We start from the raw sequence: 13,054 nt of genomic DNA on the forward strand, positions 1-13,054 counted from the left end.
GAGGGTGCAAAAAGCCACTAAGTTGGTAGCAGCCAAACAGGACACAGGAAACACCACGTTGTACCACACAACCCCATATAACATGGAGCTCTGCCTGCCTTTGTGGTTATTGTAAGACAGAGACAAGGATGTTCAGCAAATGCACAATTGCATAAATACAGAACGATAAATAATGTGGGTTCTAGGGCAGAGGAGGACAGGAAAGAGGGCAACAGAAGAGACTTCGGCAGGGCCAGGAGGCTAAGCGGCCTCTGACTACCCACCTTGCACTGAGTGCTCTTCCTGCTAAGTCAGAGTAACACATTCAAACTGCATGTAGAAGTTGGTAATGTGCTAAGACAGTGAGTCATAATATTTATCCAAGCCATATTTTAAACAGGAACCCAACAGCAGAATGGTATACACAGCCAAAACCTCCAATTAAAATCCGAAAAAGGTGTCTCCTCAATGTCTGATCTCCCCAGTGGGTGGCTAAACAGATCAGCAGATCTTGTGAGCTACCCCAGCGCAGTGCAGGTAGGGCCTTCTTTGTCATTTTGACCTGCTTGTGACTCACAGCTGGCATGTGCTACTGTCCTGTGCAGTGAGGATGTGGCACCCTGAAAGCACACAGCTAGAGAGGATATTTGTGTGAAAGCATGTCCCAGCACAGAGGGACTCGGAGGTGCCGTGTCACCCTCTGCCTCTAAAGCCTGCAGCAGGCTGCCTGACTGGCGTGTTATCTCCCTGGGGGCACAGGCTGAAGCCAGAGGTGCTGTCACTGATGTTCTTTGGCTTAGCTAAAGCAGTCTGGCCATTTGAGTGAGGATAAAAACCCACTTCTGACAGAGAGTTCAGGCATCCAAATCATCCTGCTTAACCCCTTCTGGCTTTCTGATTATTCAAAGGTGAGTCCCTCATTTTGATAAGGATAAGAAATCTTAGCTAAAGAATTGCAGTAATCATGTAATGTTTTATGAAGGAAAGTATTTCCTTGTTTTGAAATAGCCATTTATATCTTTTATCAAATAAATAGAACTGCATTATTCAAAAAGTCAAAATAGTATTGAAATAGATCATTTTCAACTCTCTTAGCAGTTTCCTATTAATTCCCCTCTAAATTTCTGAGTAATATACCAGTGGTTCTTGAACTTTGGGTTCTCAGGACTCCTTTACAGTTATAAAAACCATTGAAGCCCAAGAGAGGTTTTGTTTTAGAGAGTTGTAATTATCATATTAAAAACTAAAGGGCCAGCCTGATAGCTCAGCAGATTAAAGCCCCTGCTTAGGCAGATGCAGAGACTAGGGTTCGATCCCCAGCATGCCATGCCAGCCCCACCGCTGGGGCACACTGAGTTGGTGATTGAGACTGGGCACGATGGCGCGTGCCTGTAATCCCAGCTCTTGGAAGGCTGGATACAGGAGAATCACTACGAGTCCAGCCTATGTAGTGAGACCCTGTGGAGAATCACTACAAGTCTGGTCTCCGTAGTGAGACCCTCTAGACCCTGTACTCAATACCAAAAAAATAAAGAATAAATTGAGTAATGTTTCAAATATCAGTTTTTAAGTAATAGTAATAACTATGCTAAATAAATAACTATGAGGAATAACTATTTTCCAAGGCAAAAAAGGTAATGAAAAGAATAGCAATATTTTATATATTTTGCAAATCCCTTTAACATCTGGATTAGAATTCTGCTTCTCTCATGTGCTTCTACAGTTTATTGTGCTGTGTTGTTTGGGTTGAAGTTGATGCAATAAATTCAGCCTTACATACGCAGTTGGAAGCAGAGAGTATTCGAACAGCCTCCGCAGATCATTGTGACAGTTCTTTCTGCACACCAGCGTTCCTGGCAGCAGCTTCCTGAAGGTGAGCTACCATGCAGAACCTTAAGCCGGAGAGATGAACAGCATTCTCTGTGTTTCCATGCCCACCGGTCCACCCTGAACTTAGAGTGGGTGACATTCCACCCTGGTTGCTGGGCAAGTAAGTGTGTAATGCCCATCTGCAGAAGGGTAGCATGTTCTACTACACAATCTCAAGAAACCACATTTTTAAAGATGGCTTATTTCCTCCAAAGTCTTCAAGTGTGGGTAAACCCTGTACTCAGTGGGGAATACAAGTTTTCTTATTTTTCCTGGAAAGCCCGCTTTTCCTATTGGCAGCAAGGATTTTATTTTTACTAGGCACAATAGCCTTACTTCCCTTGTTTTGGGGGCAGTGTGTACAGAATGCCCGCTTGGGGGATCGTCACGTGCCTGCCAGTTGTTCCTTCAAGCTACCGTACTGCGGCATCACTGAGCAGATAGTTCCACGCCAGCCCAAGGGTCTCCCGGCCGCTCTTCCACATACTCCAGCAATGCTTTGTTCTCGTCTCAGTCCACCACCCGGAGTATTTCAGAAGACATGCACTCGCGTTTGAGACGTAACAGGAGTACTGATATGGATTGTTTCACCCAAGAGCTGGTTTTCTCCTTTGGTGGTTTTGGTGTCTCGCTGTGAGTACGTTGGAAGGTGCAGGAGCCAGGCGGGTTTCTGACAGCACTGGAATCTGCACTGCTGAAGCAGCAGCAGCTTTACCCATTGTGACTTCTGCTGCACTGGAGTGAATGCCAGCACAGTGAAAGGGCGCATAATCTCACTTGCTTTCATGGCGTGACTACACGCTGAGAACGACCACAGGAAGCTCAAATCATGGTGCTTGGTCTGCTAACGTCAGCCGTTTTCCAGACTCCCAGCTCTGTCCATGGTGGCCCAGGACCCTCCAGCCTCTGGTGTCACCACTCTCCCTTCTTCATCATTTCAATATCATTAATGCTGTTGTTTAAAAAAGCACCTAATGTTGCTGGGGAGATGGCTCAGCGGCATGAACACCTGCCTGGCAAGTGCAAGGTCCTGACTTTAATCCCCGGTACCAAAAATAAAAACCAAAAAATAAAAAGTACCTAATGTTTATTTTCTTGTTATCATGTGATTGTTTATTACCCAGCCTAGTAGTAATGCTCACAAATGATCATGCCTCAGTCTCTGCAGGGATGGGCTCCAGGGTGCATACAGGTACTGAAATCTGTAGAAGTATAAATCCCTTATATAAAACTTACCTTATATAACCTGTGCACATCTTTCCTAAACAGGGTTTTCTTTCATTGGTACCAGAGTGTGAAGCCAGGGCCTGGCCCATGCTAGGCAAGCCCTGCACCACGAGCTATGCCCCCATGTTTAAATTTGTTTCTAGATTACTTAGAATATCTAACTCAACACAGATGCTATGTTAATAGTGGTTATGCTGTATTATTTAAGAAGTTATGACCCAAGTGTAGCTGCTCATGTTCAAAACATTTTTTATGAATATTCTTTGAGGTGTCCACAGTGGAATCCAAAGATGTGGGTCGTGCAGATGTGGATGGCCAGAAGTACTAGATTTGTGGTACTTATTGACTTGGTCTTGGTGCTTGCTTTATATGCTAAGTGCGGTAGTCCAAACACCAGTTTGTCTCAGTGCTCCAATCTGTCTGTGAAACTCACATGTCTTCCATTCCGTGAGCCTCATATGGATGCTTAGCCATTTGTTTTGCCCTAGAGAGATTCCCTAGTAAAGCCCTTACTCCTGCAAGATGCGGGGAGGTGGCCTGGGGGAGGCAAAGCTCATTTTCCACCCTTGGAGCAAATTTCCGTTTTAGCTCCATGCCACCTCTTTCTAGATTAGCAATCTTGTCCTTCCAAATTGTAAAACTTTCTAGGATTCTGCTGCATAATTTGGCCTCTTTTCCTAAAATCCCCAGATAGGCACTTGGCGTGCACATTTCTCCATTCTCATAGCTTTTCAGCCTGCTCTCATATCTGCTCTGTCTGGGTACAGCAAGACAGGGTCTTGCTAAGTTGTCCAGGCTAGTTTTAAACTTGTGATCTCTTGCCACCCCTCTCCCCATACTGGAATTACAGGTGTGTACTGCCACATTCTGCTTCTCAGCCTGCCTTCCATCTTCCAGAAGTTTCTGAGGTGTCAGAAATTATTGTCTTCCCTCCCATCCTTCTTGTTTTCACGATTCTGTACCTTTAAAAAAATATTTTATTCTCATTTCGGGGCATTTCAGGAGGGGAGTAAAGATAAACACACATGCAGCATGTCGCATTGCATCGGATGCCCCATGTTTATATTTGGGCCACAGATATGCTCTGAGGGTTGGTCACAAGTGACCTAAGTGGGATTTATGTTTGGGGAGATTTATGAACACCTCAGCCACTTGTTTGCTCTCTGTACTGTTGCTGCCCCAAGAGAGGGCTGAGAACAGTTGAGAATTCAATGGAATAATACATACGAAGTCTCAACTGCTGAATTTTCCTGCTGTTTGGGCTCTCTGACTGCTGAGTACCTACCCTGTGCCAGGCCCCGCTGCAGTCCTGGGTTGAAGCCATCATCAGTGCACTCTTGGGGGCCCTCAGTCTAAACAGGGAACAAAAGTGACAAATGCCTCGAATAATTTCAGATGGTAAGCGGTGCTGTGACCATGACAAAAGAAGGCCCTGTCATGAAAAAGGAGGCTGTGCTGGGGACGGGCCTGCAAAGGCCTCCCTGAGTCTGAGCTGGGGTTTGGCTGACAAGAGGGACCCATCTGCCTGTGTGGAGATCTGGGGAGGAGGATTTCGGGAAGTACAGAAAGCCTGAGCGGGGAGCCAGACGTGCGAGCAGTGTGTCTGGGACATAGGAGGCCGGCAGGGCAGGGCTGCGAAGCTGGAGTTGGGAGGTCGCCTGAACGGAGGTGATACATGAAACTGCGGGATGAGATGGCCCAGAACAGAGTGGGTGGACAAGTATGTCAGACCCTGGATACCGCAGGGGCGTTGTCTAAAACCCTCTGTCTTGGGCCGGGGAGATGGCTCAGTACAGTAAGCCTGGCAAGGATAAGGGTCTGAGTTCAAATCCCCAGTTCCACCAAAAAAAAAAATTAACAAATAAAGCCCTCTGTCTCAAGCAAACAAACAAACGAACAAAACACCTCTGTCTCGTCAAAGAATGTGCAGTCTAGTGAAACTGAGGAGTCCAGAGAAATTTCCATGCTGAGTGCCATGAATTTGTTTTCATTAAAAGTACAAATAATGGGGCCCAGGAGATGGCTCAGTGGAATAAGCGCTTGCCTGGCAAGCGCAAGGGCCTGAGGTTCAATCCCCAGTTCTGCCAAAAAATAAATAAATAAATAAAATAAAAAGCACACTGTTTAAAAAAAAAAGTACAAATAAAGAGCATAAAAGAAAATTTCAAAACACAGAGCAATAGGAGACAATATAAAAATAGAGTCGTTTTATGACATCACAGGTATTTTTTTAAAAGGTGAAGCTGCAGGCCGGGGATATAGCTCAGTGACACAGTGCCTACCTGGCAAGTACAAGGTCTTGAGTCCAATTCCTGGTACGAGGAAAAAAAAAAAAAAAAAGGTGAAGTTGGTGGTAAAATGTAGCTTTGTCAGAGGCCATATCTCAGCCCACTGTGAGGAGATGGGCTCTACATACAGCTGCTGAAAGACAGAGAAAGCAAGCAGAAGAGGACTGGGGAAGTGCTGGACGCAGGTGCTGGTTGGTGGAGGGTGACTGCGCTGTGGGAGGTGGGGTGTCACGTGGGCTCCAGAACTTTGCTTCAGAGAGGGCGGAAAGTACTAAGGCTCTCAGAAGTTAGAGCTGGAAGACCGTGAAGACACGACTACCAGGGTTCACAGTGAATAGTTATAATGCCTCTCCACTCAGTTACTTTTTATTATATCAATTAATAATTATTTTTAAAAAATGAAGTAGGCAGGGGACTGGGGAGATGGCTCAGTGGAATAAGCCTTTCCCTGGCAAGCACAAGGGTCTGAGTTCAATCCCCGGTTCTGCCAAAAAAAAAAAAGAAATAGGCAGAAGAGGAGACAATCTCCTTCCCGTTGTCATCCACCTTGTCTCCCTTCTCCCTGAGAGGCAGCCACAGTGGATTTCCCTTCTGTCTGTCCTGGTTTTCGTCATCCGTCTTACCTCTTGCCCCTGTGCCTGCTTCCTTCAGCTGCCACAACAAGTACCATAGCCTGGGTGACTTTGTGTGGAGAGAAGAGGCAACAGGTGTGCATTGCTGGCCGCGTGGCCCTTGGGATCCTGGGCAGGGCCCTCCTTGCCCCTCCCTTGCTCCTACGTGCCATCATCCGCAATGTGCTTGGCCCACCACCCTCACCATCTCCACCTCTGTCATTACGTGGGTCTTCACCTTCTTACAAGGCCCCTCATCTTGCTGGGGTAGGGCCCATCCTAATGACCTCTTCATTACATCTGCAAAGGCTATTATTTTTCTTCTTCTTTTTTTTTTTTTTTTTCTTTTTGGTGAATCCAGGGATTGAACTCAGGCCCTTGTGCTTGCCAGGCAAGTGCTTATTCTACTGAGTCATCTCCCCAGCCCTTATTTCTTTTTCTTTTCCTTTATGTATTTGATACAGGGACTCGCTATGCAGCTTGGACTCATAGTGATCCTCCTGTTTCAGCCTCCCTAGTGCTGGGATTATAGGCGTGTACTACCATGCCTGGTCTCAGTGGCTGGCTCAGTGCACCTCAGGGTGGGACCAGCAGGACCTATGGTACTGGAGATTGAACCCGGGTACCTGCGCTTGCCTAGGCAGGCGGTTAGTCCACTGAACTATCTCACCAGCCCAAGGCTAGTATTTCTAAATTAGATCATACTCTCATGTATGGAGTAGGTAGGACTTCAACCTACCCTTTGAGAAAAACATAATCTAATCTGAACCAGAACACCCCATTTCTTTTTTTTTAAGACAGGATCTCACTATGTAGTTCAGGCTGGCCTTGAGCTCACTTTGTAGCTCGGCTAGTCTCAAACTCACAGCCTGAGCCTCTTGCTTCAGCCTCCTGAGTGCTGGGATGACAGGCCCGTGCCACGACACCCAGCCACACGCCACTTCTCACAGAAATTTTCACATAGTGTTAAAATTTGCCACACATTTTAGGCTTCTTTCCAGATTTATACATATAGAGCTTTCTGATTCTGTTTTGGAGCTGCAGAGTGTCACATTGTATGGCTGTATCGCGGTCCCTTACATCAGCTCCCTGATAACGGACACTTGATTTGTTGCCAGTCTTTTGATATTTTATTGAGCACTTCAAGGATCACTTTGAGTGTGTGCAGGTCTATCACAAGTGGGTTTCTGGGTCCAAGAATAACACGTGTAATTCTGGCAGAGGTGCCAGATTCTTTGCACAGGGCTTGTGCTGTTTTACTTTCTCACTAACAATTGTGATCATCCTGTGACTTTTGCCAAGCTATTAAGTGGAAAATGGTACTTTCATTTAATTGAATAATGCTATTCATTTTTTTCCGAGTACCTCATATATTTTAAATAACTTTATAAAAAAATTTTTTGTAAACATTTGGCCCAGAAAAACTCTGCCATAATGAAAACTTCTAACTTCAAGTACATAGAATCAAAGTAAAACATCATAATGGAGATATATTTACGATGGGTTATTTGCCAGGGTAGGGAATGGGAACCAGCTGCCTTATGTCTGTGGTTTAAGGAACAGCAATTAGGCTGAGGAGTTAGCGCAGCAGTATAAATACCTGCCTGTTAAGCGCAAGGTCTTGAGTTCAAGCCCTACTACAGAAAAACCAGCGGATTCATTTTCATCAGGTTAGCAGAGAAATTCCTTACAGGGAAGGTGAGTACCTACTCCCAGTCCTCTTCTGTCCCTTCGGTGCTTTCCAGCTGAGCGACTGGATGTGTGGTGCAGGAGGGAACGTCACATAGGAAAAGTTGTGCTCCACAGCCGGGCCTGCTCCTCACGGGCATTGCTTCTCACCTGCCCAAGTACGGTCACTTTCTCATGTCCTGAGGGAAGCACCAGTGTGGTGTGAAAGCCGCCGGCTTTCCTCAGTGTGCAGCAATGGGCTGTGTAACGTTCTGACTCTAAACTGTTTCCACAGCATCCTTCTTGGGCACTACCCGGAGAACCATCGTTGTTGTCTCTCCTTCTTAGGAAGGGTCGGAGCTGTCTGTGTTACTGGGCTGCATGCGTGCATTTCAGTCCTGTCCCTTTGTTGTAGGTGGTACTGTGAAGGCAAGGAGCTTGAAAACTCACCAGACATTCAGATTGTGCAGGCCGGAAACCTGCACTCGCTGACCATCGCTGAAGCCTTTGAAGAGGACACGGGACGCTATTCCTGCTTTGCGTCTAACATCTATGGGACAGACTCAACTTCTGCTGAGATTTATATAGAAGGTAAAGAAAAATACCCTTGAAAGGTGATAATTACTAGTAGAATAAATTTAATTAGAGATGCTGGCACATACCTGTAATCCCAGCACTCGGGAGGCCAAAGCAGGTGGAGCACTGTGAGTTTGAGACCCGCTTGGCCTACAGAGTGAGCTCAAGCCCAGCCTGAACTGCGTAGTGAGACCCTGTCTCAAAAAAAAACAAGACAGGGGGCTGGAGAGATGGCTCAGTGGTCTAAAGCACCTACTTGGAACAAGCTTGGCAAAACACAGGGACCGCGGTTCGATCCCCCAGCACCACATGCCAGCCAGCCCTGCCCCCTGGTGGGCTGAGCTGGCCACACACACACACACACACACACACACACACACACTAAATAAATGTTAAAATAAATAAATAATTAAAAAAAAAAAAAAAAGACAGAAGAGGAAGAGGAAGGAAAGGGGAAGGGAGGGGGGAGGAGGAGGAGGAGGAAATGAAGAAAGCCAAACAGTGGATAGAACCTGTGCAATTATATGTATGTGTGTGTGTGTGTGTGTGTGTGTGAGAGAGAGAGAGAGAGAGAGAGAGAGAGAGAGAGAGAGAGAGAGTGCGCGCACGCACATGGGCACGCGCATGCATGAAAGTATGCTGACTCTAATTCTGACAGGGTAGCCAGTGAAGACCTTGTGGATGGCATTTACATGGAGGTCTGGAGGAAGCAAAGGAGCGGGCACAAGGATGTGCAAGCGGAAAGCACTGTAGGCAAAGAATTCAGCAAGTGCAGCGGCCCTAAGCGAGCACACCGGTACCAAGGTGGATGGGCTGGTGTAGGGCACAGCAGGAAGGAAGAAACAGGACACAATGCCTGCAGGTGCAGGGGAGGAGAGGCAGAGGAGACAGGAGGCAGAGCCTGCCAGTCCTGCTGGCACATGGCAGGGTTTGGTCTTGCCCATGGGAAGATGGGAAATTCCAGCGAGTCTGAGATCATGTAGCTGGGAACCGAGGTAGCAGCAGGCACTGGGTCAGGAGTACCCCACAGGCCTCCACACCGGTCCCCATCTTCAGTGATTAATTTCAAGGAAGAAGTCAGTTTGTTCCTCAGGTATCTGTGTGTTTGTTCCTGTTTGTTCTCATCCTCTGAGGTTTTTCCCTGAGGACACTCTGCCTATTATATCATTGTGGTATCCATACTCGTTTATCAACTAGATTGTAAGGCCAGGACTGTATCATGCTTTGTAAAAAAAATCTCCAAAACCTTACATAATACCAAGGATGTAGTGACTATTTGACAAACACTTATTGAGTAAATCTATGAATAGGAAGGTGTTGAATGTTTTTATCCCAAGAATTCAGAGTATAATAAATACCTCCCAATTTAGCTCCATTTTATCTTCCTGGAATTCACTATCTTGAGAAGCAAATCCAGGATCAAGTTCCTGCCTACAGTGCCGAGATTGGATTGCTGGGTTTATTTTCTTTTAGCAACAGGACTTGGAACACCCCCACCCCTGAGATGCAGGATGACCTGTTAATGTTAGGACAGGACGGAAGAGCAGCCTCCTACACCTGCGGTGTTTCAAAGCCGGAGTCCTCTGTTTCTGTGCAGCCTGTGCAGCCCCGAGCCTGAGTGTGGGTGAGGAGCAGAGTGTGTCCGTCTGCAGGGGCTCCTCTGCTAGGCCGAGACAGCAGCAGCTGTGTTTTGTACTTGAATGTTAGATGCTGGCTCAGTTCATTTTTTTCTTTTACTAATTAGGCTCATAGGTACATTATAGGTGTATATAATGATCATATTCATCATAGGGAGTTTGTACCTCTACATGATATAATTGATTCCTCTTTCCTCCTTCCTTACCCTCCCTTCAACTTCTCTTCCCCTCCTTATTTACAACAGCTTTGCTTCCATTTTTTCTTATTTTTTTCCTTCTCCTCTCCCTCTTTCCCAGTTTCCCTTCCCATTTGAACATTTTCTTCCTATTTCCCAATATCTATTACACATTTTGGCTCTTATTGACATTTTCGGTTTCTCACACCAGAGAAACAATGCGGTGTTTACACACGTGTTGGGCCAGTTAATTTGAATTCTAGCGTTAACTATCAACGTGACCTTGAGCAACACCTTCAGCTTCTTAGGGTCTGTTTCTTCATTGAATATTAGGGTAGAGAAACACTGAGTTCATTTCTAAATCTAAAATTCTAAATATCTTCAAATTCAATGTGGGAACTGGTTTAAAAATTATCATCTTCAAAATCTCACGTCTTGCTTTTATTTCTCCAGGAGTTTCTTCCTCTGACTCAGAAGGGGACCCTAACAAGGATGAGATGAATCGGTAATCCTAATTTTTGTCCTGCAGCCTTCCCATCCTGAGATCACACGCCATCACACCTTTTCCCCTTCAGGGAAACACCTAATTGGCTGGGCAAGGTGCTCCACGGCTGCACTGAGGCTGTGTGGGAAGCTGAGGTGGGAAGACTCCAGGTGGAGGCCAGAGTGAGCCGTAGCAACACCTTGTCTCGAAGTAAAACTACAAAGCACTGTGGGTGTAGCTGAGAGCACCCTGGGTTCAGGCCCAGGCCCAGGGGAAAACAAACAAACTTCTAATTGGATTCTAAGCCTTGCAAAGGGTGACTTCAGGGTATGATCTAAAATTAAATTCATTAATTTAAAATGGCAGAGCAGATTTGGAGAAGATTCTATGGCTTTTGCATAAGTCCTGCTTAACAGTTTCATTCAAATATTCTCAATAGTAGGAAAACAAAGCATCATCTTTGAAAAATCATTGTACTTTTATCTACTTAGTAAAAAAACAAATACCCAATGATTTAGTTTAGTTTAGTTTTGTTTGAGATAGGGACTCACTGTGTAACCCAGACTGGCCTTGAACTCGTGGCAACCTCTTGCCTCAGCCTCCCATGTGCTGGAATGATAGGTGTGCACCATCAGCCCAGAAAAAGTGTATAAATTTGAAGAGCTCTTTGAGCTTAGCTTATTTCCACTTTTGGACATTATGACCCTGGTAAAAATTTGCAAAGCCCCTCCTCCTACTTGAAATGGGAAGAAGAAATACGGAGAACAGTCAGTCTTGGAGAGTTACCGTCTGCGCTGTGATACAGTGAGACTCCCTGCTACTCTGCAGGTGACTCTGCAAATGGTGCCTCGCTCATCTCCAGGTCTGCACTGCCTGCCAGGGTGTGTGGCCAGAAGCTCTCAGTAAACACATGTAGAACATTGCCCGGCGGGGTGTGATTGCCTCCAGCTGCCTGCATTGTGGCTTTATTCATTTTGCTGGCTTTTGGCAGTTACAACTGTTTCATAATCCACATGTATCTTAACCATTTCTCAGAATCCAGAAGCCAAATGAGGTGGCCTTGCCTCCCACCACCTCTGCAGCCCTTACTCCAGCAGTGTCCCCAGCCCCACACGTGGCGGCCCAGCCCAGAGTGACAACCGTCCAGCAGGTACAGTGTCCAGACGAAGTGCGAGCACCACAGCACATGGCCATCCTGTGGGGCACACTTGTGCTGTCCTCTGTTGCCGCTCTGTCAGGGTGAAGGTCACTTTGTGCTCCCGATGCAGGAGAGGGCGGCTGCCCCTGCTCCAGTGTCACGGGCAGATGTCCAGGAAAGGGGCCTGTCCTCAGATTAGGCTTGGACACTCTGGCTTATTACAAGTGCCGATTACTTAGCTGATGAGCCCTTGGGCCGACCTGGACCCTCCGCAGCATAAAACTCAGAAAGATTTTATTGCCTAAGAGCAAGAAGTTACTTTCACAAAGTAGAAAAGACTCTGTCTTTCAAGTTAGTAATTTAAAGATTTGGAAAGTATAGGAGCATATTAAGGAAAACCTTTAATCAAGGTTTCTACCCCACTGCTCAGAAAAACTTCCTGCCAGCAGCTTCAGACAGTTCCAGGCATTATCTAGGCGCATGTAAGAGTACATATTTATGCATGTACTTTAAATCACATTAAATCATATGACCTAAGCTTTATAAAATGTGATGCTATATTGTTTCCTGATGATAAATATATTTATGTCTATTGATCTCCAACCTTTTATTATTAAAAATCAGAATTATTTGCCCAATCCATTCAGTGAGGCAGAGGGATCGCCTTTTAGTTCTGAGTCAATGGTTTTCTACAGTGATGTGTGTTGCCCAGGGTGTTATGAGGTCCCTGCAGGGAGCGCATGCTAATTATGTGGAGCTGTGCTCTGAGCAGGGCATGATGCGTGTCCACAACCTAGAAAGAAAGGCACTCAGCATCAGCTAGTCTGAAGGCTGTGATCATAAACCTAGGAAATACGCCCTTTGACTTGAGATTGATTTATGCATCAAATTCTACACATTTGTTATACCCGTCAATCCAGGTCATAATTTCACAGATAATTAATCTGTTGTTTGTTGCCTCCTAACAGTGCCAGAGTCCTACCAGCTATTTACAGGGATTGGATGGAAAACCTATCATTGCGGCTCCAGTGTTTACAAAGGTAATCAATACATGACTTCTTTCTGTCCTGGCTTTAGTGACAGCAGAGCACTCACACAGCTACAGACTCTAGGTTGACTGATTTTATTTCAGCATTTGGGCTCATAAGAAACTTAAGAGGGGGCCAGGGAGATGGCTCAGTAGAATAAGCACTTGCCTGGCAAGCACAAGGGCCTGAGTTCAATCCCTGGTTCCACAAAAAAAAAAAAAGAAAAAAAAGAAAAAAAAAGAAAAAAGAAACTTAAGAGGTTTTTGTTGGTTACTACAGTGTCTCTACAACTCCCGGATTTCTAAGTACAGGTGCTTTTGTTGTTTGGCTTTTGCTGGGGGTGGTGCTGTTGTTTTTGTTGTTATTTTTCCTA

General features: G+C 45.7%; 1 protein-coding gene across 1 annotated transcript in view; it reads left to right on the forward strand.

Annotated features, from left to right (window-relative positions):
* The window catches only part of Mypn (myopalladin), an 89,630-nt gene that overhangs the window by 27,506 nt on the left and 49,070 nt on the right, over positions 1-13,054 (forward strand). Inside the window, exons 4-7 of the mRNA XM_023716170.1 lie at positions 8,058-8,233; positions 10,485-10,536; positions 11,551-11,665; positions 12,622-12,693. Of these exons, the coding sequence (XP_023571938.1) occupies positions 8,058-8,233; positions 10,485-10,536; positions 11,551-11,665; positions 12,622-12,693 (415 nt within the window). The remainder of the gene's footprint in view (positions 1-8,057; positions 8,234-10,484; positions 10,537-11,550; positions 11,666-12,621; positions 12,694-13,054) is intronic.

The sequence above is a fragment of the Octodon degus genome, unplaced genomic scaffold (genome assembly GCF_000260255.1).
Source record: "Octodon degus isolate 3935 unplaced genomic scaffold, OctDeg1.0 scaffold00046, whole genome shotgun sequence".
NCBI classification, from domain to species: Eukaryota; Metazoa; Chordata; class Mammalia; order Rodentia; family Octodontidae; genus Octodon; species Octodon degus.